This window comes from Hippopotamus amphibius, chromosome 7 (assembly GCF_030028045.1).
Source record: "Hippopotamus amphibius kiboko isolate mHipAmp2 chromosome 7, mHipAmp2.hap2, whole genome shotgun sequence".
Lineage (NCBI taxonomy): Eukaryota > Metazoa > Chordata > Mammalia > Artiodactyla > Hippopotamidae > Hippopotamus > Hippopotamus amphibius.
Genome location: NC_080192.1, coordinates 68,678,264 through 68,705,320, shown reverse-complemented (window position 1 = coordinate 68,705,320; position 27,057 = coordinate 68,678,264). Strand labels below are relative to the sequence as shown.

Sequence of the window (27,057 nt, the reverse complement as noted above, 5' to 3'; positions counted from 1 at the left end):
CATCTTTTCATGTTCTTGTGTATATCTTTGGAGAAATATCTATTCAGGTCCTTTGTCTATTTCTAAGTTGGGTTGTCTTTATTATGGATTTGTAAGAGTTCTTTATTCTACATAAAAATCCTTTATCAGATATATGATTAGCAAATATTTTCTCCCATTCTGTGGCTTGTCTTTTCACTTTCTTGATAGTGTCCTTCAAAGCAAAAACATGTTTATTTTTGATGAAGTCTGATTTATCTATTTTGTCTTTTGCTGTTCATGTTTTTGGTGTCATATCTAAGAATCCATTGTGAATCTCAGGGTAATGAAAATTTATTCATATGTTTTCTTCTAAGAGTTTTAGTTCTTATATTTAGGTCTTTGGTTCATTGTAAGTTATATATGGTGTGATGTAATGGTCCAATTTCACTCTTGTGTATGGCTATCCAGTCATCCCAGCACCATCTATTGAAAAGACTCCTTTTTCCACTGAATTGTCTTGGCATCCTTGTCAAAATCAGTTGACCACAGACAAATGGTTTTATTTCTGGATTTTCATATTTGACTCCATTTATCCATATGTCTATCTACATGCTAGTATCATACTGTCTTAATTACTGCTGCTTTGTAGTAAGCTTTGGGATCTAGATCTCTTGCAATTCTGTATAAAATTTAGCATCAGTTTGGCAGTTGCTGAAAAGAAACAAGCCAGAATTTTGATAGGGATATTGCTGAATCTGTAGATCAGTTTGGGGAGTATTGCCATCCTAATAATATTAAATCTCCAATCCATTTATTTAGGTCCTCTAATTTCTTTCAGCCTATTTTGTAGTTTTCAGAGTATAACTTTGAACTTCTTTTGTTAAATTTATTTCTAAGTATTTTATTATTTTTGATGTCACTATACATGGAATTATTTTGTTAGTTTCACTTTATATTGTTCATTGCACATGTAAAGAAATCCATATTAATTTTGTATGCTGATCCTATATCCTGCAACCTTGCTGAACTCGTTTGTTAATTCTAATAGTTTTTTTTTTTTTTTAAGTAGACTCCTTAGTGTTTTCTATATACAAAATCATGTCATCTGTATGGATGTTCCCTGGCAGTCCAGTGGTTAGGAATCTGCGCTTTTACTGCTGTGGTCTGGGTTCAATCCCTGGTCGCGGAACTAAGATCCCACAAGCCACGTGGCACAGCCAAAAACACAACCAGAATCATGTCATCTGCAAACAGAGATAGTTTTACATCTTACTTTCCAATCTGGATGCACTTCGTTTCTTTTTCTTGTCTAATTGACCTGGCAAGAATTTCCAGTACAAAGTTGAAAAGAAGTGCTGAGAGCAAACATCCTTGTCTTGTTTTTGATCCCAGGTGGGATGCATCCAGGCTTTCACTATTACGTATGATGTTAGCTGTGGGTTTTTGTATATGGTCTTTATCTGGTTGAGAAAGTTCTCTTTCATTTCTGGTTGCTTGAGTGTTTTTATGATTATTAGCTACGCAATTCTGGAAAGGTCTTTAACCTCTCTGAGTCTCTGCTTGATAAAACTGTAAACAAGGCTGTTAAGGATGCTGTGAGGAAAGAAGGGGGACAATACCAGGAAGGGCCTGGCTGAGTGACTGACTAATAGAAACAGAGTGAGGCGGGTAAGAGGGCAAGCTCTACAGACTGACCCCGAGAGTCTGAATCTTGGTTCCAAACCCTGCTAAGATGAGTTACTTCATCTCTCTGTGCCTAATTAACTTATTTGCAGGCTAGGGATAAAATTAGGAACTCATCCAACAGCAATACTGAAATAAATGAGTGGATACACATGAAACACACAGCAAGCCCTCTGTAAGTATTGCCTGTGATTGTGAAGTTAAGATGGCATTAAGCAGGGATGAATACAATGCATATGTATGCAGGGTGGGTGGGGGTCAGAGAAGAAGGACCATCTGGTGGAAAGGTCTTGACTGGGCTTGTCCTGGGAGTATAAGGTGCTGAGAGTCAAATAAAAGCACAAAGTCCAATGTCCCAGTGATACACTGAGGCTCAAATACTGGCACACAGGTGCAGATGTCAGGTCTGTAGGGGCCAAGGGCAGGGCTCAAGATGGACAGGACAGAGCCAAGAGTTTAGAGTTGGACTGGATGGAATTGCAGGCAAGAACTTGGGGACTGTGCCTCAGTTCTGTGGGCCATCAGGTCTGTGGTATGTGGGTGAGTCAGGCCAGTTTGAGGGACTAGAGCAAGTTTGATGAATATTATGGTATTACAGAAAACAACCAAGTTCTGTTCCTCCCCATGCTTTATAATGAAAGATGTGTCCAGGCAAGAGAGGGTCATGATTTCACAAACACTACGGACAGAGCTGTGAATTACAACTTTTACTGGATTTTAACTCTTTCCATTTGTAAATGGTCAACTTTTCAAGACATGTTCCCATAGAAACCAAGCAGGACCCTGTGGGGCCCCTGGGCACAAAAGCCTTTCTGTGACCCCCATTTCTTGATTATAGAAATAAGCTTCATTCCGCTCTGTGACCTTTCCTGAGTTCCAACAAGCAGGTTCAAACAGCTGTTAATCAGAGAAGGGAAGGATGTGGAGACAAGGGAGGAACCGTCAGGAAACAATGGTGCAGTCTTTGGGGAGGGTCCTGGCTCCCCCTCGAGGGATACACATAACAATATCTTCGAGCTGTGTTGCAGATACTGACCCCCACCAGGCGGGAGAAGTTAACTGTGTGCTGCCCACAAGCACGCAGACACCAGACCGGCTGGAACCAGAAGGGTGATGATGCTGACTCCTACCTATCAACCAATCAGAAGAATGTCCACAAGCGGATCACGCTCTCTTTGAACCATGACTATAAAACTCCTCACTACCCCCTTCAGGTCAGGACACACAGTTTTGAGGGCATTAGCCCACTGTGGTCCCCTTTGCCTGGCAAAGCAATAAAGCTATTATTTTCTACTTCACCCAAAACTCTGTCTCCAAGATTTACTGGGTTGGCCAAAAAGTTTGTTCAGGTTTTTTGGTAACATCTTATGAACTTTTTGGCCAACCCAATAATGTGATGTTGGGGTACAGAGACTGGATTTGGCTTTACCACCTACTAGCTCCCTGGTTACTTCCAATATCCCTTTTCTACATGTAAGGATATCACTGCATAAAAAGGTCAAATGTTGCAGACATTACACAGCAACTAAAGACAGAACTAAGTTATAGCCTGGGCCCTGGACCCCCAGTGGGCCATACAGCCGAATGTATAACCTTGAGCCACAAGCACCACCGTGGAGCATTGGTAGGTGCTTGTGGGCTCTATCTAACAACATTCACAGTCTAAAGTTGACACAGATACCTTTTCCAGTCCTGCAGAACCTCGGAGAAAGAAATTCCATTCAGCATCAGTTAAGCTTCCTTGCTGACGCATGATCTCAACACAGAGCATAAAGCTGTAGATGAGTTTATGTTGCTCAAAAAGTCCTCTTGAGACATTGACATAAGCAGTTAGGAGAGTCTGTTCCAGCAATATTTCCATGCGCTGCTTTAGATCATCTGTTTTCACGGAGGTTTCAATTGTTGTATTGAATAACTGTGAAAGAGAACTCTATCAGCGTCTCTGATTTAATTCAATTTTGTGGAGGAAAAAAAAAAAGTCCCTGCTCCTCATCTGAACTCCCCCAAATTCAGTGAATAAACAGCAACACAGGAGATGAATACTGTATCATGAAAAAGTCTAGAATTCATCCCAAATGGACACATTTACATGTAATATTTATTTTGTGCACTCCTCTTTCTCTCCCCATTTTTCAGAAATGGACCAATGTCAAATTCTTGACTATTCAAAAGGCATCATCTTGACTTGGGACAGAAAATGGAAAATGAAGGTGAGTTGGCAGGACCAGTTTCTCATAGCCTCAACTCACATATGGGAGTTGTGTGGGAAGAATGTGCAGGAATTTTCTTTGAAATTTAAGAGGATCCAATTTTAAAGGAGACTTCCACCCTGTTTCTCACCTGGAAGTTTTGGGAACAGGCCTGTTCTCCAAAAGGTGCCCCACATTACAAGGATAGCAGGAGGGCAGCAGAGATGGCAGCATGGAGGGCTCAGGTGAGAGGGACAGAGGCAGCCCCACCCATTTCCTGCCACTTCCAAGTAGCACCAGGGCAGGGGGAGGGGAGACCCAGAAATTCCCAAAAGTCTGGAGCTGTGTGACAAAGCTGTGTAGAGCCTGAACTCATGGGCCTGCCTGGAAGTCACGGGCAAGGGGATCTTGCAGCAGAGGCTGCGGGTCTCACGAGGGATGAGCAGGCCATCCTTATGGCTTCAGCCTCAAGGATCCACAGCACAATGGGCAAAAGTGCCAGGTGAGGCAGGGCTGCCCAATCCCTTGGTCATCTTGAGAAGGATCAAGATGCACTGCTCGTGGGGAGATCAGACAGATCAAAGCAGACTGGACGCTGGAGGCCAGCTGAGGACCAAAGCTGACGAGGGTCAAGTGTGCTTCACTGCCCCATAAAAATGCTGCACTGCCCTTGTGCAGGCCTCCTTTTACCCACCCCTCCTGCCAACAAGACGGAGCACAAGGGGAAGAGAGCTGACTGTAAGTCTCCTCGTTGAAAGATAGGTTTCCAACCCCCAAAGTTAAAAGGGCTTGGAGGAAGCATTCACTTATTCTAGAGGTTGGGAAAGCACTTGTTAATTCTCTGGAAAGTTTGGGCAACAAAGAATAATGGAATTGTTACTTTAACAAACTCAGAAGAAAAGAGGATTGAGCTTTCTTTAACAACAAGAAGCAGAGAGCTTAAAGTCCAGTGAAGATGTATTAAGTTTGGAACCAAAATAAAACGCAGTGAATCTTGACATACACTAAATAACATTAGTGTCAAAAGGACTTATGGATGAGTTTGGTAGAGGATGACCTGGCCAGGGCTGTCACCTACAGTTGTGTTTTGGAAGAGAAACTACAGTTGTGTTTTGGAAGGGAAACTACAGTTCTAGTTTCCGTTCCGAACAGCAAAACGCCAGTGTTTTGATGATTCATCCTATAACCCTTCTTCTGTCAGCCCAAGATATTTTCAGAGCATCTTCATTTTTATTTCTTTTCTTTTTTTTTTAAGGTGTTCAACTTTATTAATCATTAGAGAAATGTAAATTTGTTAGAGAAGTGCAAATTAACCATGATGGAATACTACTGAGTATCCTCCAGAATATACCACCATATACTCCTAAGTATATGACCGATAGAAATACTTGTATGTGTTCACCTAAAAAACATGTCTTAGCCTGTGCATGATTGCACATTCTGATAGCACATCTAGAATGTTCATAGCATATTCCTAATAGCCCCAGATCGGAAACTACCTAATGCCAATGAGCAGTATAACGGTTGAATAAATTGTATATTGCAGTGAAATATTATTTAGCAATAATATGAACATTCTACAACTATATAGATCATTAAAGCATGTGTCTCCTGTTTAATTTTCTTTTTCTTTATCTAATGTCCCATATTCTGACTGATTTTTACCTTGTGGGCAGCAGTGTTTTGTAAGATATATTAAACACAGCCTGTCTGCAGTTACCTCCTTTTAGAAAGACTTTCCCAAGTCTGTATATCTCCCAGCCAAAAAAATATAAGATAAATGCATTCTTCAGTGATATCATTATCCAGTCAGTTCCTTCTTTAAAGCCTTTCAAATGTCTGTTTTTCAGATTGCATTTTACTTTCAGTGTTTAGTGAGAATGTTTTGCTTGACCTTCACATAAAAGTCTCAGACAAACTCTTGTTCTCATGCCAGCATAGAAAACAGTCTGAGTTGGTAGTTTTCCCAAGGAAAATATCTCCCCACTTTGGTGTGCAGACCTTTTAAAGCTGGGCTTTAACTGACAAGCCCACGGCCTGTTCTGGTCCATGTGCCAGGATGTTATTGGTATAAAGTGACCATGTGGCTAAGGGCTGTGGGAGAGGAAAGTTTTCCTCAACCCTCTTAGGGTTCCAAGCTGGGTCCAAAAATTATACTGACAAGGACAGGTTAACAGGAGAAAAGTGCACGTTTCCTTAACATAGGTTTTGTGTGACATGGGAGCCTTCATAAGGAGATGAAGACCTGATGAAACAGTTAGACCTGAGTATTTTTGTGCTAGGTCTGAGGAAGCATAGGCAGTTGCGGAGGAATGTGATAGGTCAAAGGTAAAGGTCGTGAACTGGAGGAAACTTAGTAAGGCCTGCTTGTTGGGATTCTTCTCAGTGTCCCTTTGTCCTCAGAGATAAGGATGTTACTTTCCTCTGTGTGTAGGGAGGGCACCTCTCACATGAGCTTTATGACCTGTTTCAGGAGAGAAGGGCAGTGAGAAGGTCGGAGTGATCTTCCTGCTTCTGCCGTTTTCTCAGACTCCTTCAGCTTCAAGTGCTCAGTATGCCCAGGTGCTGTATTTTGGGGTTAGCTGATGGTCAGGGCCATCACCTGTGCCTCACCCCTGCTGAGGGTGAGCGAAAGCATTACAGGAGGAGAAATCCGGGAACACCACATGTGCTTCTCAGCAGGTACTCTCAGAGGCTTGTTGAGCATTACCTATGCATGCTTACATAATCCTCAGAAGTTTGTGAGAGATGGGAATCACTCTTCCTGTTTTAGAGAGGAGGGAAGCAGGATCCTGAGAGGTCAGATGGCTTCCCAAGGTTACCCTCCCTTGGTGGAGCTGGGGTTCTGATCAAGCTCTGGCTGACTTGGAGGTTATCCCCACGGTTCCTCAGAGCCGTTTCCTCAGCGCTCTTCCATCCTGTCGTGAGGTTACGGAGACCGTTTCTTTAATAAAATGAAGAGGAAGAAGGCGACCCACTGTCGGTAGTAGAATCAGTGTGCAGATTTACTGAATGAAAAAAGGTTGCTTCTTTCTTTTTGAAAATTCTTGAGATCACATTTTACACTAAAATCTTCTGTCAATAGTGTCACAAATTTTAAAGAATTAGTTTTTTTAATGTCTTCTGTTTCATCATGTATTTATTTATAGTGCCATATAACTATTTCAAGGAGATAAAAATATTTTAATTTGCAAACACTTATAGATGAATAAGTTTGCCTAGTAGTCATTGCATTAGAATGTAACTTCTCTGAGGCCAGGGATCTTGTCTGTCTTTTTTTTTTTTTTTTTTGTCTTTTTTTTTTCAACCTCATCTGTCTTGCTCACTACTTCATCCCTGGGTCCTTGTGCACACTGCCTTGTACAGAGTAGGCGCTCAAGTGAATTAATGAATGAACACATTTCAGTAAGCATTTGTTCTTTTGATTCTCCTTCTCCCTTATTTGTGTATTCTTTATTTACTCCTCCTCTTCCACTTCCCTTTCAAAGAGCAGTTTCCTGAAGTTCTTTACTGAGTCTTCTTCTTACATTACTCTATCAGTGTCTCCTGGGAACTGTCATCCACTTCCTTGGAGAAAGTGTTAAGAAAACTGTAAAGGAATATGGTCAATATTGTAATAACTTTGTATGGGAAAAGATGGTTGCTGGACTTATTGTGGTGATCACTTCATAATGTATGCAAATATCAAATCACTATGTAGGACCTTTGAAACTGACATAATATTGTACGTCAACTATATTTCAGTTACAAAATGAAAATGGTTGAAACTCATGCATCCGAGTGCAATTTCCAAAACAAAAAAAAGATGTTGCTTTGGGGATCAAGAGACCAAGTACTGTATTAGAATCAGCTTTTGCTGCTAATGAAGGTGTGACATTGAGCAAGTGATCTAACCTGCTGGTGCTTCATTCTCCTTTTTATTGTAAGAAAGTTGGCAAAGATTTGGAATTGAAAATTCAAATACCTATAGGGGCCAGGCAGGTAATAGCAATGATGGAAGTGAGCTGGGCATGGCATTTTTTTTTCTTTAGAGACAACCTTTATTGACAGTCATGGGCCCCCAGAGCAAGCTCTGAGGTGGAGGAGGGCCCCGGCCCCTCCCCCACTAGCCTGGGCACCGGCAGGCCAAGGGAGGGGTGAGGGGACTCCCAAGGTGCTGAGACTAGAAGCGGAGCCTTCCTTGAAGCCCTGGGGGTGGTGTGTGGGCCTCAGCAGGGCCCTGAGGAGAGCTGCCCTCTCCAGAGCCTATGTGAGCACAGGGCCTGGTGGGTTACGCCCAGGGCTTTCCTGTCACCCAGAGCCAGTGAAGGTTGGCAGTTGCCTCTCCCAGCACCCAAGACTAGAGGAGGAAGCTGCTGCCGTGAAGAACGAAGATGCTTTGAAGACAGACTTGCGGGGGGCTGAGCCACGGGCGGGCGCAGCGGAGGCAGGCCCTCCCCCTCCGTGGCCTCATCCGCTGTCCTTGCCTCCGCTGCTCTTCTGCTCCGAGGCTGTGGCCTTGGTCAGGTTCCCTGCTTCCCTCTTCAGGACACTAAGCAGAGTCTGCGAGCGCTCCAGGATCTTGAGGTAGGCTGCCTCTGTCTCCGCGATGGTCCGATCGAACTCGTTCCGAGAGGCGATCTTGCGAGCCAGGTTCTCATTGACTCGGGCCGGGTTCTCTGTCAGCTGCCTCACCTCATTCTGCAGCCGCTGCTTCTCCTCCTCCTCCTGCTGGATCTGCCGGCGCAACTCTTCCCGCTTCTGACGCAGCTCCTCGATACCCTTGACCAGCTCGTTGTTGTAGTTCTGCAGCACCGCGCCCTGCTGGGTCATGGTCGCCGCCCCCATTTTTATTTCTTAAAGGAGATTTTAAAACCTTGAAAAGCGTGAATTCCAAAACACCCAGGATGAGAAAAGTGTTACCAAATTCATTGAGGTAGAATGAAAGAATTTTCTGATCTTTACCTGGTTTGGTTTAATACCCACCAACTAAAGGAAGAGGGGTGAGAATGGCCTTTAGAAACTGAGCTGCGACCTGAACAGAAATGGCTTGTAAAGTCTGCTACAGCAGATGTGCATCTTGTTGGAAGAGAGCCCAGGTGTCTCTACACAACCTGCTCTCATTTCTATCAGTTCTTCATTTTCACTCTCTCCTGCAGCTCCTGTTGCTGCTGGTCCCTGACCACGAAACAAGACATGCAGAGGGAAAACCAAGCTTGGTCTAGTGTATGAACACTGTTGCAATATTTCAACAGCTTTTTTAATGGAGGGATGGAAATAGCCTCTTTGCTCATGAGACACTCATGATGTGTCATATGGTGCGAGCCACCTTGAGGAGAAGCAGGGCTGGGTGAGCCCTGACCTCCCTTCTGGGAGGTCAAACTCCAGCAGGAGGGGAGAGCCCACTACCCAAGGCAGAGCAGTGGAATTGCCACATGGGGCATTCACGTGTGTCGGAGAAAAGACTGTTGCAATGGTGTTCTACTCCTTCCATTGAGAAGTGGAGTCTAAATCCCCTCCTCTTGAATCTGGGCTAGCCTCGGTGATTCCATTGACCAAGAGACGGCAGCACAAGGGATACACTGACACCCAAACCACGGTCAGAAGAGGCCTTGCAGCTTCCATCTTGGCTTCTTAGAATGTTTGCTTTAGGGAGCTGCCCTCTTGGAACCCAAGTCACATGGAGAGGTGAGTGTAGAAGTGGACATCCCAGCCACGTGAGTGTCCACTTTGGACATCTAGCCCCAGATGACTGCAGCCTCAGCCACAGGCTTCACTGCAGAAGGTGGCACTTAAGCTGGGAATCCAGGGAATGTGAATGGATCCAGTTGGCTGTTGGCAGAGAACTAGTGGGAAATGTGGCTCTAGAGACAGAACAGGGACAGGGTGGATGTGGCTTTGGAACGTGAACTGTGTTTGATGGGCAATGTCTGCGAAGATCCATTTTGGACCCCGGTGTATACAGAGCAGTGTTTTGAAAACATGAGGGCTGGGCTGGCCTGGTCTGCGGGGTGAGAGCCAGCACTATAGGTATAAGGGCATGTAGCAGGAAATAAAGATATGTTGCGGGGAAAGAAGGTCTATTTACGATTCTCTACCGTTTTCTACTGTGAGCGGTGTATATGAAGCTTGAATTGTGTTATGGGTGTGAGCACAGATGATTAGAGAAGCCAGAGTGAGCTAAACTGCTCTGCGCAGAAAAGGGATCAATACAGATAAGAGGAGAACAGGAGCTGGTAGATGGGAAACAGGCAGAGAAGCCATGTGGCGGATGGGCTGAGAGAAACCATGGAGGTGGATAGAGGGGACCCCTGTGGATGCTTGGTATGTTTTGCTGTGTGATGAGTGGTGCAAACTCTCTGTGTCCCCTGGAATTCTTTGGGTAAACTGACATTGCTCGCCAAAGTTTTGTGACATTCACTTTGCTTTTGGGAGATACTAGAATGCTGCCTTAAAGAGGATGAGAGGTGAAAATATCCTACTCATAGGAGGTCAGAGGAAATTCAACTGTGACTAGGAGACCAAGTGGAGAAACCATACATGAACCAAGGAAGTCTCCCAGTTACATGGTCAAAGTGGGAAAGGAACACAGGAAATGGGACCTGGCAAGTACAGCCCCTATAAATAAAGGCCAGGGGTCGGAGGAGAGCCAGTTGTAAAACAAATTCTGGAAAATAAAAAGATACAGAAACCAATTTGCTTAAGGTCAGAGCTATCTGAGACTTGGGATGCAACAGAGAAAACTCTCGCAGTGAAAAGGAAGCCAGATTACTAGAGAGAAAGTGTAGAGAAACAGAATGGAGCTGGGATTCTTAAAAGAAAAGAAAAGCAGGTAAGAAGGAAAACAAGCAAGCTATTAGTTGAGAAGCCAAGAGAAAATGCAACTTGCAAAGAAGCTTCCTTTTCTTCCTCTGTGGAGTGTTCTGTGTGTATTGGGCACCTGAGTCTTTAAGGGCCATGCTTGAGCCACAGTCTGAACCCAAACTTCTGGAGGATTTCACCTGATAACTAAACTTATGATTTGTCTGAGGCAGGAAGTAACTCAACAGGATATAAACCCTTTAGAGGGAAGCTGGAGAGATAAATTTCACTAACAACAGCAGCACACTTACCTGTTTAAAATATTTTAGCGAGTATTGATACATAGGATCTATTTCTGAGAGGCTCGCGATGACAAAGTACATGACAGAGCCTCGAGTGGCCACGGGACGGTACTTCTCACGAGCAACGTTTATCATCTGTTCAGTGGCTTCTGCTTCCTTCAGCCTGATTTTAATGGCACCGGAAGTGATCTGAATAAACACAGGAAAACAAGTTCTTAAGGATCTGTTTCCAAAAAATGGTGGGATTTTTGGAACACATCCAGTTAGGTCTAGGACAGAAGGAAGGAGATGATGAATTTGTGATTATAATCGGGGGGCCCCCCCACCCCCAGAGAGATGACTGAGTCTCAGGACTCAGTGACCTTCCTCTGACCGAGCTGACCTCCTTTCCAGGCAGAGTGAGGCATGCGCAAATGGAGATAGGCAACACGAGGAGCCCGGGAAGAACTTCTCTGAGCCTGGAACCTGGGTGACTTTTTTAAAAAAATACATTTATTAATTTATTTGTTTGTTTGTTTGTTGGCTGTGTTGGGTCTTCACTGCTGCGCGCAGGCTTTCTCTAGTTGTGGCGAGCAGGGCTACTCTTTGTTGAGGTGCGCGGGCTTCTCCTTGGGGTGGCTTCTCTTGTTGCGGAGCAGGGCTCCCGTAATTAAAGCAGGTATGTGAAGGGAGAAGGGACGCCCACGAAACTGCCCAGAAGAGGGGGATGGAGAGAGGCTGGGAGGATGTGGTACTACATCCCACTCTGGAATAACAAGCAAGTCTAATGTTCTCTCTCTTTTCTTGGCATCCCAGGTGTAGACTGGGAAATCTGGTGGTAGAAGCTGTTGTTTGTGAACCCAGGTAAGCTGGAGATATTGTCGAGGTTTCTTGCAGTTCTTTTGGTTTTCTGACTTTTGTGTTTGTGGCTCTGGGGAACCTTCTGGCCAGTGTGCTTTCCAAGATTCCCTTCTCTGTCCCCCTCAGTCTCTCTGTCTTTCGCTATGGCTGGCTGTCCTTGCTCTTCACCACCCCCTCATCTTCTTCAGGTGTGGACATCCCTAGGTTGGGAGAGCCTCTGTCTCGAAGAAGTCACAGGGTCTAGGGCAGGGACCATGAACAATTACTATGGGGCCGCTGGTCTGGAAATATAATATTAGCCACTTTTCTAACTTAAAGTAAAAAGAAACAAGTAAAATGAATTTTTACAATATATTTAACCCAATATAATCCAATCTACCTTGACATATATGTCAATATATAATCAACATAAAAATTATTAAAATACTTTTACATTCTGGGGAATTCAACCTTGGACATCTGGTGTGTATTTTATGCGAACAACACAGTTCAGACTAGCCCCATTTCAAGGGCTTCAGGAGAGGGGAGGGAGGGACTCGGTGCAGAAGCTGTGCCCTGGAATCAAAGGCTCACATTCTCCCTGTATTGATCCCTTAGGAACCTGAGGGGAAAATGCCAGTCTCAATACTGGACTCAACTAAAGCTTGGTACATATGAGTAGAAAAAGGGAAGCTGACATGCGAGCAGCTGGATTATGGAGACCCACCTGCAAACGATGCTTTATTCCTTGTGAGCACAAGGCCCTGATAATGCAGAACCCAGGGCGAACGAGACAGCAAAGGGGAACATTTTCTTCTTTTGGCCAGAGAACATTAGAAGGCTATGCACCTCAGCTGAGTTCAGTAACTACTGACAGACATTATGCCTAGAGACTTGAGGCGTCAGCAGTGGTGAGGGAAGATGAGACCTATGTTTATATTTTATTTTATTTTTAAAATTGATTTATATCTATCTATCATCTATCTCTATCTATCATCTATCTATCTATAATCTATCTATCTATCTATCTATCTATCTATCTATCTATCTATCTATCTATCATCTATCTATATCTATCATCTCTATCATCTATCTATCTATCTACCTATCATCATCTATCATCTACGTATTGGCTGAGTTGGGTCTTCGTTGCTGCACACGGGCTTTCTCTAGTTGTAGTGAGTGGGGGCTACTCTTCATTGTGGTGCATGGGCTCCTCATTGCGGTGGCTTCTCTTGTTGTGGAGCATGGGCTCAATAGTTGTGGCGCACGGGCTTAGTTGCTCCGAGGCTTGTGGGATCTTCCTGGAGCAGAGATCGAAACTGTGTCCCCTGCATTGGCAGGTGGATTCTTAACCACTGAGCCACCTATGAAGTCCAAGACCGATTTTTAAATGAGGGCTCTGGGAGTTTAGGGGAGTATGAACTATAGGCAGGAAGTGGCAGGAAATGCAGCCCAGCAATCAGTCCTGTCTCTACTCTACAGAAAGGATGTCTTCAAGGCAACTCCTTGCAAACAGAAACTAGTTTACAGATAAAGACAGCAGTCAGAATACATGTATCTACCATTATTTCCTACTGAAACCATGATAGAGTTATAGCAAAGGGATTTTTAAAACACACTGCAAACTCATAAAGATGGGAGGAATGGAAGAAGAAATAAACTTTTGATGCTACAAAGCACACAGAAGAGTGGTAACGGCTTAGTAGACCCAGGAAAATGGGTTTCTAAGCTGGCAAAGGGGAAAGCCAAGAACTCACACAATTTATAAAATAGATTCCTGCTACATGAGGAGAACAGAAAAGATAGGTAATTGGATAACTATGACATAAGGTAAACAATGACAAATGCTGCATTAGAGGTACAGAGAAGGTGTTACAGGTGTTCCAAGAAGGAAGCAATTCATTCTAGTTGGGAAGACCAGGGAAACGTTCTGGAAGGGATGACATTAATGTGAGTATGTCATTGTGTTGTTCCTTTTAACTTACTTCTTGTCCCAGTTCTTTACATGACATGCTTTGTTTAAAAAATGCAGACAAGAGGAGAAGTTGTCAGTTTACCTACTCTTCCTTTGGTTACCATTCTTGCTTTTTTTTTTTTTTTTTAAATAAATTCATTCTTTTTTAAATAAATAATTTTATTTATTTATTTATTTATTTTTTGACTGTGTTGGATCTTCATTGCTGTATGCAGGCTTTCTCTAGTTGTGGAGAGTGGGGGCTACTCTTCATTGTGGTGCGCAGGCCTCTCAGTGCAGTGGCTTCTCTTGTTGTGGAGCACGGGCTCTAAGCATGCGGGCATCAGTAGTTGTGGCATGTGGGCTCAGTAGTTGTGGCTCTTGGGCTCTAGAGTGCAGACTCAATAGTTGTGGCACACGGGCTTAGTTGTTCCAAGGCACGTAGGATCTTCCCAGACCAGGTATCGAACCTGTGTCCCCAGCATTGGCAGGAAGATTCTTTTTTTTTTTTTAGTGGCATCAATTTATTGAAGAAACCATGTCAGAAGTCCAGTAGAGTGTCCTACATTCTGAGGGTGAGGTTTCCTTAAAGTTCATATAATCTGTTTCTCTATCTACTACAGAAGTCTCTTGATATGTGTAAGGCATTGTTCCTATTGGGTTTCAAATATATGCCCCACCCCCAACACCAAAATGCACGGATGTTTAAGTTCCTTATATAAAAACGCATAGTATTTGCATATAACCTACTCACACATCCTCCTGTATACTTTAAATCATCTCTAGATTCCTTGTAATACCTAATGCAATGTAAATGCTATGTAAATAGCTGGCAGGCGGATTCTTAACCGCTGCACCACCAGGGAAGTCCCACCATTCTTGCTTTAAAAGACTCTGCAGGACCCTCACAGGCTGTAGTTATAACTTTTGAAGTAACACACTTACTATAAATAATAAAAATATTTTACTTGCCTTTGAATCCTGGAGTGTGTCAATGAGTTCCTCATTGTCCAGAATATTTCCCTCAGATGTGAAGAGCATTTTCAGGATTTTCTCTTCAATAGCTTTCAGCTGGTTTTTATCCGTGTTGATGCTCACAATGAGCTTGATCCTTTGTTCTTCCAACTCAGGCTTCTCAAGCCTCACGACATCACTGATGCCAAAGTGAATCCCTAAATTAGGTCTTTGTCAGGGCCCTGAAGTTCCTTCTATTTTTCTTTCCCCAGTTCTCACTGTTCCTATCCTGAATACTACGTAGCTGAATACTAAAGCTACCGGCCAAATCTTAATGCACAAGGCCCCTCTTTTGCTGGGTGTACCCAGTGGCTATTCACTGCGCTACATATAAGCTCTGATTCTTTATCTTGTATTTCAGAGGCCTGTACCCAACCACAGCTCCCATAGCTTCTGCTCATCTTCTCTTAGGAAAACCTATTCAGTGCTTGATCTTTCTAATGATTCAATTTTTGTTTCTGGTTGCTTGTGCCAAGCTGAAAATGGTGCCTGGAACGTTCTTTTCTTACTCACATGGGAGATTCTGAAATTCCACCACCTCCATGAAATGATTCTTGGTTGCATCTAAAAAGGGGGCTTTACTTCCAGCTTCTCCCATCTAAACATGCGAACTTACCTCTCTCTTCACTTGTTCTTTCATCATTTGCTCCCATCCCCCTATTTTCAAGCTAATCTTTTTCTTAGTCAAAATTTCTAAACAAGATATCAGGAAATCTTTGCCCCTCTGCCCCCTCCTTTTTACCTTAACAACTGATCCTCCAGATTTTACCTTAACAACTGATCCTCCAGACCTGACTTGGTTACAGTGAAATTGATGATGGTAACTTTGATGCACACCTAGAAGAGAAGCATACAGTCCATAAAAATGCCTCAGCTCAGGCTAATAAAATAAGAACAGCTTTCTTTATTAGAACAGGGCTCATTATTGCCCAGATGGATGTACCCCAGGTCTAATGGGTAACACACTACCCACACACACGGCAAGCAATAAAATCCTCATCTCACTAAATTCTAATGTGATTTTCCCTGCTGCTGTGAGTGGTAATCTTGTTCCTCAAATGCCACCGTTAGACAATGATGTTTTAAGAAAAGGTGAGCCAGTGAGGGGTTAGAAAGAAGCAGGGCTCAAATTCTAGCTGTACCAGTCGGTGATGTAGGATGTGGGACAAGCCAGTCTATTCTGAGCTTCAGGTGCTGATCCTTAAAAACTGGAAAAATAGGAACAATGCATAGGGTATTTGTGAGGACGAAATGGGCTAATAAAAATCATTTAGTTCTAGAGACTTTCACATAGTTTGTCTTTGTTAAAAAGATGCTGTTATTAATAATAGAGCTTTACATAGTTTGTCTCATCATACTATTTTTATGAAAAATTGTAGCTATAATATTATGACATTATACCGGAATAAGTTAATAGCGAAAATCACAAACATAATGAGTGAATGTCATATTTTTATACACATTATTCTTAAATTTTTAAAAATTTTATTGACGTATAGTTGATTTACAATGTTGTGTGAGTTTCTGCTGTACAGCAAAGTGATTCAGTTTTACGTATATATATGTTCTTTTTATATTCTTTCCCATTATGGTTTATCACAGGATATTGAATATAGTTCCATGTGCTACACAGTAGGACCTTGTTGTGTATCTACACACATTATTCTTATTTAACTTCACAGACAAATCCCTGAAGTGGGCTTTATCTCCACTTTATAGTTGATGAACTCTAGGGTCCAAGAAATGGGATAATTTACCTGCAGTCACAGAGCTGGGACTGGGGGTGTGTATGACGTTCTCTCTCAAAATTAAATGAAGTGAGAAATCAAAGGCTGTGAGTCACCACATGGGTCACTTTTCTCGAATTTGAAAGGGAACTTGGGACAGGAGCTCCAGCAGCGGCTGTGTAATTAAACCCCTCGAGACTGACAAGGAAAACCCTGACCTAGGCTTTTAATAGCATTTCCCTCATTTTATGCAAGAAATGTGTAGATTTCCTTCACCCTGAACACATCTAGGGAAGACAGGCAGCTATGAGGAACTCAGTAACTAAAATATATTCCAAGAGGAGTTTTAGTGGGGGAAGACTGGTGACATCCCATCCCTCACTGCTTGGGCCCCACTAGAGAAGGGGAGGCCTGCGGGCTGGGAAGACCCTGCCGAGTGAGCCGCTGTGCCTGGAGCAGAGGCAGCGCCGGGGGTATGCGGGGGCAGGGGTGGGGGGTTTGCTAGGTGGGTAGGCGGTGGAGGTGGGAGGGTGAAGGGGTGGAGCTGCCCCTCCGAGCCCCCTGTGGGGAGGGAGAAAGGCATCCCAGCTGTCTTCATTTCTGTGACAGCTGCCTTGGGCTCTGCAGCACAAGGGTAGGGCTTCTTCTGGATCTTACCGTGGTTCAGAGACCTGTGTACGGATGTGGGGTTCACACAGCTCCCCTCAAATAGCCTGAGAGCACGAGGAAGGGGACAAGATGCCCCTCCCCCAGAACTCTTAAGCACAGACACTGGATGTTAGGATCGTGACCCTCCAATGCTGCCGGTCACCACACTTCCCCAGCAGGCCACCGCCTTACTTGGGGCTATCTGCTGGGCACCTGCACACTGAGACCCTGGCAGGCTCCCTTAGGCTCTGATTCACTTCTCAGCTGCAATAAGAGGGGACGGATGGCCTCGTTCTGAAGCAGAGAGAAGAACGATGAGGAGGCGTGTCCCGTGTGTTGTGAGGAGGAGTGGCTGGGGACCAGGAGGGACGAGGCAGGGGCGAGGAAGAGAAGCACGGGGTCACGAGACAGGGCGGGGGCCTGGAGGTCCCGCAGAGGCGAGGGATTGGAGTCCCAACCAGAAGGGCGACTGGAACCAGGGTGGGGACTCGGAAGAGAAGCGAGTGGAAGAGGGTGGGAGGAGGTGGGTGGCAGAGGGGCAAAGGGGGCTGGGGGCGTGGTTCCCTGCAGGTGCGAGACCCGCCACACCAGCAACATCCTCCCAGGCGGGCAGTTCCAGGCCGGCAGCTCAAACCTCAGGCAGGTAGTGGGGGTTTGGCAGCTTGGTCGTCATGTAGAACCTGAAGTTTTTGTCATAATCAATGTCCGAGTCTCCAAGGCGAATGAGTAGCCGTCCCCCACTGATGAAAGTCTGTTTCAACAGGATGGGTTCCAGGGCTGGATCCAGGGTCTCTCTCAGCTTAAAGATTAAAAAAAAAAGTCATTAAATGGATGGCAACAGCTTTTCAAAGGTCTTCGGCCTGAGACTTTACTTGGAATGGGCAATTTTTCAGTGATCTTATGGATGTTTCTCGAACTCCTCTCACTACCTCTAACAGTATACACTTTCTAGGGATGGTTTCATGGATACTCTAAAGAGATTAGAGCCTGGGGAGGCCATATATTAATTTCAACTAAACGTATATACAATTCAGCCCCAAGAGAAAGCAGCTAAGAAAGGAGAGCCTGCAGGGTGGTCCTTGAACAGGCCCCAGACAAAGGAAGCTCTGTTCATGGTTTTTCTGAGGCAGAAGTTGGCAATCTACAGCCTGCAGGCAGAATCTGGCCCTCTGGGGCCTATTTTTATATAGCTCTTGAGCTAAGGATTGTTTTGACCTTCTTTAAAACAAACAAACAAAACCCCAAAACTAAACAAAACAAAGAAGAATATTTGTTCAGAGAATATTTGTACAGGGACTGTCTGTGACCTGAAAAACCCAAAATATCTGGCTCTTTATAGAAATTCGTAGATTGCTACTCTACATGACAGGGACTTTATTTTTCCCTCAAAGCAAATGTGATTGTTGGTAAGAACACGGGCACGCAGACATTGCCAACAGACGCCATGACAAACATCTTTAACTCAGCATGTACGTGACAGGGACCTGTGGCCCAGGAGCTGCCTGAATTTGATGTCATTTATAGTCAACAAATCGATTTCACATTGTGGCGTGGTACCCAAGTGTTACGGAATCCAAGCTGGCTCTGCTTGCCACACAACAGGCCAGTGAATTCGAGATGAGGTGTTGCGGTAAGGAATACGACTTTATTTGGAAAGCTGGCAGACTGAGAAGATGGCAGACTAGTGCCAGTCAAAAAATCATCTTGCCTTAGAATTCAGGCTTCTTTTATTCTAAAAAGGGAAGGGGGTGTTGTTGGTTGCTGGAGACTTCTTGGTGCAGCTGTCCTGCAGCTGTCCACATAGGTCAGATCACGATGTTCCTGTAAACCTCCGACAAGGCAAATGTTATTCTTTGTTCTGGAACTTTAAAGGTCAGAGGCTTGAGAATGGGCTATCCTGTATATTTCAGGCTGTAAAGCAACATTCTAAACTCATAGCAAAAGCAATAGAATACAAAGGTTAATGTAAAATAAACAGATCCAACATGGAGTCCAATTTAGCTTTTCCCTGCTACACAAGCATGCAAATTCTTAAAATGAAAGTTTATGAGATAAGGTTTCCCTTACTATCCACGATACAATTTTGTACTTTTTAAAGTCTGTTCTACGACACGTCCCGCATGGAAGAAGTAGCTAAGCTCTGCCTGAGGATTACTTGGCTTCAACACTCGGTCTCCGTTCCCTCTGATAATCAGTTTTCAAGCATTTCTTTATTTTTGTTAACATTTAAAAATCTGTACAGCATGACAAGTACTTAAGGGGAAGATAAGATTTCTTTCTACTAAGTGTGATACTATGATACTTTAGGCACTAAAGCATAGCTAGTTTTTCTTTTCTAGTTTCATGTTGGTTTATTTTAACAGACCATTGCATTTGTTGTGAGGTGTATGTAACCTATGTTAACTTTGTGTCTGAAGTGTTTAGCTATCAAGCAGATTCTTTTTTTTTTTTTAAGCTTTATTTATTTATTTTTGGCTGTCTTGGGTCTTTGTTGCTGCGCACGGGCTTTCTCTAGTTGTGGAGAGTGGGGGCTACTCTTTGTTGCCGTGCATGAGCTTCTCATTGTGGTGGCTTCTCTTGTTGCAGAGCACGGGCTCTAGGCACGTGGGCTTCAGTAGTTGTAGCACTTGGGCTCAGTAGTTGTGGCTCGCAGGTTTTAGAGCACAGGCTCAGTGGTTGTGACACATGGGCTTAGTTGCTCTGAGGCATGTGGGATCTTCCTGGGCCAGGGACTGAACCCATGTCTCCTGCATTGGCAGGTGGGTTCTTAACCACTGCACCACCAGGGAAGTCCCTCAAGCAGATTCTTTAGTAGACCAAATCTTTGGTCACTGAAGTGTTCTGAAGTATATACCTTGATGTTTACGAGAAAAATACTCATTAAGGCAACTTTCATCTTCTGGGATCTACTTTTTAAACCTTCCATCCCCTGTAGTTATCAACTGCATGTACCAGGCCTCTAGAAATTAGTATGTTAAACTGAACCAACTTGATGGGAGTTGTTTTCCAAAGAAAAGTATTGTTTTCCAAAGAAAAGTATTGTTTAGAGTAGCAAAATTATAAGCCTACCTAGGCATGTTGTAAAGCTGTTTAAAAAGTGACTCAGAGAAAGTTTTGTGAATGGAAATTTAGTGCTTGAGACACATTCTGCTTTAAAAGTTGTAACCAATACCAGGTGAATTAGAAACAAAGTCTCTTCTATTTCATTAAAAATGCTGACTGAGGTCAGTTAACTTGATTTCACATTCATGAATGCATGGGGACAAAGTTTGAAAATATCACCCCACAAATGTAGAAAGCAGCTAGGTGTATAATCTGAATGACACCAAGTCACAGAAAGTAGGAAAGGCTGAGTCAGAGTGTCCTGTCCCTGGCCAGGCCCTAACCAGGGCCACGCCCCCACTCCCAAGAGCACGCCCTACAGGTAACAGGCTCTACTGTCCAGGGGCAGAATGTCACAGAAAGTCTTTTGTCCACTGTCATGAGAGAAGAATTCCCTCGGGACCTCCTGTGGCATGAAGTAAACTGGGGTTTAAGAATCCAGTTTGGCAGTATGGAGGTTCCTTAAAAAAGTAAAAACGGAACTACCACATGACATAGCAATCCCACTACTGGGCATATGCCCAGAGAAAACCATAATCCAGAAAGAAACATGTACCACAATGTTCACTGCAGCACTATTTACAATAGCCAGCACATGCAAGCAACCTAGATGCCCATCAACAGATGAATGGATAAAGAAAATGTGGCACATATACACAATGGAATATTACTCAGCCATAAAAAGGAATGAAATTGAGTTATTTGTAGTGAAGTGGAAGGAGCTAGAGACTGTCATACAGAGTGAAGTAAGCCAGAAAGAGAAAAACAAATACCGTATGCTAACCTATATATGGAATCTAAAAAAAATGGTACTGATGAATCCAGTGACAGGGCAAGAATAAGGATGCAGATGCAGAGAATGGACTGGAGGACATGGGGTTGAGGGGGTGGGGGGCGAAGGGGAAGCTGGGACAAAGTGAGAGAGTAGCATTGACATACATACACTACCAACTGTAAAATAGATACCTAGTGGAAAGCTGCTGCATAACATAGGGAGATCAACGCGATGATGGGTGATGACTTGTGAGGCTGGGATAGGGAGGGTGGGAGGGAGTCGCGGGAGGCAGGGGATATGGGGATATATGTATAAATGCAGCTGATTCACTTTGGTGAACAGTGGAAACTGGCACAACAGTGTAAAGCAATTATATTCCAATAAAGAGCTTTTAAAAAAAAATCCAGTTTGGGGCTAACATAACTGTGCCAAGGATTTTTGGAGACCTCACCCTATCCTGTAACTTCAGGGTTTGAATGGGGGCCTGGAACCCATTACAGAACCTTGTCTGTTTTGGTCAAGCCCACAAGCCACACATGGAAGCTTCCTGTGCTCTTTGTAGCTTTGAGCTGGCCGTGTGGCAGCTTGCTGTGGATTTTCTAGACAGCCTCAGATGATTTACTTAAGGCTGCTCAGATGATTTACTTAACCTTTCTGTGCCTCAGTTTCCTCACTGGTAAAATGGAATAACAGTAGTAACTGCTTTGTAAGGTTGCAGTGTGGATTAAAGAGTTAATATGCTTTAAATACCAACAACAGAGTCTGGCGTGTAGCAAGCACTCAGGGAGTGGTAGCTGCAGCTGCTGTTACTGATTAATTATTCCAGGCACCACGCCAGGGCTGCAGCTAAGCTGCCCCAGGTCTGCGGTCTTTTTTGCACTTCTCACCATCCTGTTGCAGCAGAGATCCTTCTAGACACCGTTACACTGAGGCTCGGCGCACAGCATTCACTTATCATTCATCTCTTATAAAACAGAATGGGAAATTAGGGAAATAAACCACAATTATTACCCAGTTTCTTTTGTGCCCAAGGCCATTGTAAATGTTGTCCCCTTTGCCTGGAAAGCCCATCTCTCTCTTTTTTTTCTTTATAAATTTATTTATTTATTTATTGGCTGTGTTGGGTCTTTGTTGCTGAGCGTGGGCTTTCTCTAGTTGCGGTGAGTGTGCGGGCTTCTCATCGTGGTGGCTTCTCTTGCTGCGGAGCACAGGCTCTAGGCACGTGGGCTTCAGTAATTGCAGCTTGTGGCCTCAGTAATTGTGGCATGCCGGCCCTAGAGTGCAGGCTCAGTAGTTATGGTGCACGGGCTTAGTTGCTCCGCAGCACGTGGGATCTTCCCGGACCAGGGCTGGAACCCGTGTCCCCTGCATTGGCAGGCAGATTCTTAGCCACTGCACCACCAGGGAAGTCTCAGGAAAGCCCATCTCTCTGAGATCTTCCCATGGCGAGCTCTTCACCTAGGTCACAGCTTAAATGTTGCCTCCTGTAGCGATGCATTTACTTTAGCTCCCCGTTCCCACCCCTTTATTGGCTGTGTCAGCACTGGGGTCACCCCTTTGAAGCCCTGATCACAAGTTTTCTTCCTCCCCTTCTGTTGTTTCATTTCCTTTCTTTTTTCTCTGTTGACTGTCTCTGTTCCCAACTAGATAGTAAACTGTTGGATTGGCCAAAAAGTTGGTTTGGGTTTTTCCATAACATCGTGCAGGAAAACCCAAATGAACTTTTGGGCCAACCCAATGTTAAGGGCAATAACAGCATCTGTATTGTTTGCCACTGAATGAACAGTTTCAGAAACACCCGCTCTTAGAGTGATCCTGGAGAAATAAAGCGTGTAGACGCAACACACTTTTTTTTTTAAATAAAAGTTTATATCATACCACTTAATCTAATTCTGACCTTAATGTCTTAAGTGCAAAAATAATGTTTACACCCATTGGGGTGTTTTACCGGCTTCACATCACTGATGCGAGGAGATACTCCCTGATGACCCTGCTGCTTCAAATTTTGGGGCCGCTAAGGATTAAGATCCACTTGAGGCCTGAGGATCGGCTGTGGCAGAAACCAGAGCCCAGCCCACTTAACACCAAAGCAGTCTCCCCAAGACTGGTTCAGCTACAGACTGCTCCCCATATGAGTGTGCACTGTTTAAGGAGCAAAGCAATTGGGAGGTGACTGGTGTCTTTGGCGTGATGCAGACACAGCCTGTATACGATTCCAGATGTGATCGGAAGGTTGGAAACTAAAGGGAGAAAAGAAAAGTGAAAACGCAAACCTCTTCCAGTAAGACGGGTAAACCAAGTCGGATCGAATTTTCAAGTGTGCGTAAGAAATTACTATCCGTGAGCTTAATGATCTTTAAACCATTTTTGCTTTCTTTGTTCCTTATCCAACGGTTTGCCTGTATGAGAAAGTGCAGAGCAGGATGTTTACTTTCGAGTTTGTTAAAAAAGGGAAAGTTTTTAAAGTTTAGAAATTTTGTTCAATCTAGAAACAAGTTTTAAAGATTAAAAAAAAGATGAAAAGCCCCCAGCCCCCCTGCAAATAAAAACACCCTTTAAATCTAATGTTTGGGATTCTTTCTTTTGTTCAAATTTGGGATGAATGAAGGAAAGACCCATCTGGGAAAAAAGCTCACATTTAAGGTGTTCAAGCTTGCCTCCCTTGCTTTCAAATCAGCTCCTTTTTATAAACCCCATTTAGAACAATTGATCCATGGACTTAAATTCAGATAATGGGATTCTGTAAATCCCAGACAGGCTTGCCCTAAAATGCATCATATTCTGACTTCATTCTCACTCCTTAGACCTCTTAGGAACAAAGAACAAGTACAGGAATGAATTTCTGCTCCCACAGAAAACAGAAAACAAATGGTCAACCCCCTAAACAAAACCAATCAAAATCAAGTGTGCAGACCCCTATGTTCATAGTAGCACTACTCACAATAGCCAAAACATGGAAACAGCCTAAATGTCCATCAGCAGATGAATGGACAAAGAAGTGGCACATATGCACAATGGAATATTACTTAGTCATAAAAAAAATGAAATAATGCCATCTGCAGCAGCATGGATGGCCTAGAGATTATCATATTAAGTGAAGTAAGTCAGACAGAGAAAGACAAATACCATATGATATCACTTATATGTGGAATCTAAAATATGGCACAAATGAACTTATCTACGAAACAGAAACAGACTTGTGGTTGTCAAGGGGGGAGGGGAAGTGGGGGAGGGAAGGATTGGGAGTTTGGGATTAGCAGAGGCAAACTATTATATACAGAATGGATAAACAACAAGGTCCTACTGTATAGCACAGGGAACTATATTCAATATTCTGTGATAAAACATGAAAAAGTGTATGTATATATATGTGTATACATATACATATATATGGATAACTGAATCACTTTGCTGTACAGCAGAAATTAGCACAACATTAAAATCAACCATACTGCAATAAAAAAATTTTTAAAAAATCAAGTGTGCAGAGCACTTGGACTCTTCGCTTTTTACTTTCTGCCTCCACAAAATGAGGGACATAGACTGCAAGACATGTCAACTCCCTTCTGGGTCTAAATCTCCAAGAGCTTACAAGTTTGTTAAAATCCACTTTTAGAATTTGTAATCGTGCACTATTAAGCAGAGTTAATAGGCTGCTCTTCATCTGAAGCGCTGGTTACACACCTGATCTTGGGGATCAATCATCAAAGGCCACCGTCTCCCTTGAGTGACGAGGATGCCATTTTCCGTGGATATCAGGTCCCGGGGCAGCCCATCCGTGTTCCACTGCCGTATTTCATAGGGATCGCCGAGCGTGTTAACAAGACTGAAGTCAGGATTGATTGGGATCTCCAGAGACTGGCAGTCCTGGATCCAACACTCTATAAGCTGCAGAAGGAGAAACGCTTACTGGCATAGAGTCAGGAATACTCAGTAAATGAGGATGCACACAAGTCCTACCAGACTCCACAGGCATTCCGGCATCAGAACCTGGGATGTGAGAAGTGGACCAACGGTCAGGAGATCTGGGGGCTAGAACTACACTGCTAACCAGCTGTGGCTTTGGGCATGTCATGTGCCCTGTCTGGACCCCAGTTTTCTTGTGTGTGGAAAACAGTGGTGGGGCTTCACTGGTGGCACAGTAGTTAAGAATCTGCCTGCCAATGCAGGGGATGGGAGTTCGAGCCCTGGTCTGGGAAGATCCCACATGTTGTGGAGCAACTAAGCCTGTGTGCCACATCTACTGAGCCCGCACTCTGGAGCCCGCAAGCCACAACTACTGAGCCCACACACTGCAACTACTGAAGCCCACGTGCCTAGAGCCCATGCTCCACAACAAGAGAAGCCACCACAATGAGAAACCTGCACACCACAATGAAGAGCAGCCCCCGCTCGCCACAACTAGAGAAAGCTTGTGTGCAGCAATGAAGGCCCAATGCAGCCCAAAATAAAATAAATAAATAATAAAATAAATCTTAAAAAAAAAAAAAAAAAAGACAGTGGTTGTCCCAGTAGTCTTCACCCAGGGGTGTAGGCCCCTCTTGGGAGAGTCTGGGAGCACGTGGAGAAGTTGGGGGGGGTTATCACAATGACTGTGGATGCTACTGGCAATTAGCAGATGGGGCAGAGGGCTGTTAGCGCGTCACCGCCTTCAAGGAGTGGCACAGTCAGGCACAATAGGGAACTGTCTGTCCCCCAAGAGCACCCCCAGCCCCACTGCCCGCTTAGCATCAGATGACCCCTGAGCCCCTATAGAGTTTATATGAGTCCTGTACCAACCAGGTTTTATAACTCAAGGTCAGGGCAAAACACTTTTAGGAAGGCCTGTCATAAAAGGGGCTTGCAAACCTCTCCAAATACTTCAGTTTCCTGCTCCTTTCAAGCCCTTTGTAGCAGCCTCACCAATTCAGAACACTTCATCCTGGCTGACTTTAGGTGCCTAAGGGTGGGAGACTCCCTGTCTCTTTTTTCCCCCTCAGGTCCCTGTGCTGTGTAAGCAAGTGATGAGTCACTTTCTAAGGTGGGAGAGGAAAGGAAGGACTGTTTTAAGGGAAGCCTAGGGGTAGCCATCACTGACTTGGGGGCATGGAGTGTATACCCAAGTTTCCTTCATGGAGAATCTCCCTCTAAACTCGGAAAAATGACACACACACACACACCCCGTCTCCCCCAGTTTCAGCTGCTTCTCACCCCTCCTCACAGAAAGCACGTCTACCCACCGACAGCCTGTACTGGGCTGTGAAGGCCCCGTAATAGGCCACACAAGCTGCTGCTATGAACACATTCCCGATGATATTTGATATCTCCTCATTGAATTTCTGGATGCTTTCTTCCCATCGGACTTGCTCGTCTCCTAACGCAGCCGTCAGCTTTCCAGCACGTACCAGACGTGCTTTGGTCAGGGCCATCGTCTTTGCTAGAAAATTTTAAGAAAATCAGCTTATGTTATTCAATACTTTCCTGCAGTATGAGAAGTTCCTTCACCTGCTTCTGTTTATAGTGGAATGAGCGTTACTTAGTTAATGATGTCAGTACATCCCTGGGAAACCTCACACCAATTCAGCACAAGTTCGCATTTCAGAGCCAAGTCCAAGTTTGCCTCTTCCAGGCTGAGAGCTATAACCCTTTACTCTGGCTGAAGACAGCGCTCTCTTCCTGCGCCTGTGGTATTTATTTTCTGAGTCAAATTCATGTGCTGCTTTGTGTTATAATGTAATGTTCCCCCCAAACCCTTATTCTGATGTGGGAACTGAATATATACAATATGCTAATGTTATACTAGAAGGTCAAGGCCATCCACCTAATGCAAATATGCCCTACATGTTGGATGGAAGCTGAGACCTAAGTCCCTGAAACTCTTTCTCCTTTTGAAAACCAGGCGTTTCCGGACCAGCATAACTTTTACGAGTTACTTACCCAGACTTTCCTTCTCGCTTATGCTCTTGTCGTACTCATCTTGTAAGGCCTGTATTTGATCTTCCACTTGTTTTAGCAACGCTTGCTTTTCTCTCAGAGTAGCCATAGTAATATCAAGCTCAGCCTAATAAAATCAAGTAAATATTTAAGAATAGGCCCCCAAAGAAGGTTGAATTTGCCCATT

The 27,057-nt window shown here is 44.1% G+C and overlaps 2 protein-coding genes across 2 annotated transcripts in view; both read right to left on the bottom strand.

Moving 5' to 3' along the window:
- DNAH6 (dynein axonemal heavy chain 6) overlaps positions 1–27,057 on the bottom strand; it is a 276,466-nt gene that overhangs the window by 61,602 nt on the left and 187,807 nt on the right. Inside the window, exons 53-61 of the mRNA XM_057743457.1 lie at positions 26,874–26,997; positions 26,177–26,373; positions 24,642–24,845; positions 23,231–23,356; positions 17,715–17,879; positions 15,475–15,542; positions 14,664–14,844; positions 10,925–11,104; positions 3,326–3,559 (exon numbers count right to left, since the gene is read on the bottom strand). Of these exons, the coding sequence (XP_057599440.1) occupies positions 3,326–3,559; positions 10,925–11,104; positions 14,664–14,844; positions 15,475–15,542; positions 17,715–17,879; positions 23,231–23,356; positions 24,642–24,845; positions 26,177–26,373; positions 26,874–26,997 (1,479 nt within the window). The remainder of the gene's footprint in view (positions 1–3,325; positions 3,560–10,924; positions 11,105–14,663; positions 14,845–15,474; positions 15,543–17,714; positions 17,880–23,230; positions 23,357–24,641; positions 24,846–26,176; positions 26,374–26,873; positions 26,998–27,057) is intronic.
- Positions 8,283–8,650, bottom strand: LOC130857744 (microtubule nucleation factor SSNA1-like). The gene has a single exon (XM_057743459.1). It carries the CDS (start codon positions 8,643–8,645, stop codon positions 8,283–8,285), a length of 363 nt encoding a protein of 120 aa, XP_057599442.1. The 5' UTR covers positions 8,646–8,650.

Bases quoted from the DNA above. Each gene is read 5' to 3' on its own strand.
- LOC130857744 (XM_057743459.1), bottom strand. From the start codon at position 8,645: ATGACCCAGCAGGGCGCGGTGCTGCAGAACTACAACAACGAGCTGGTC.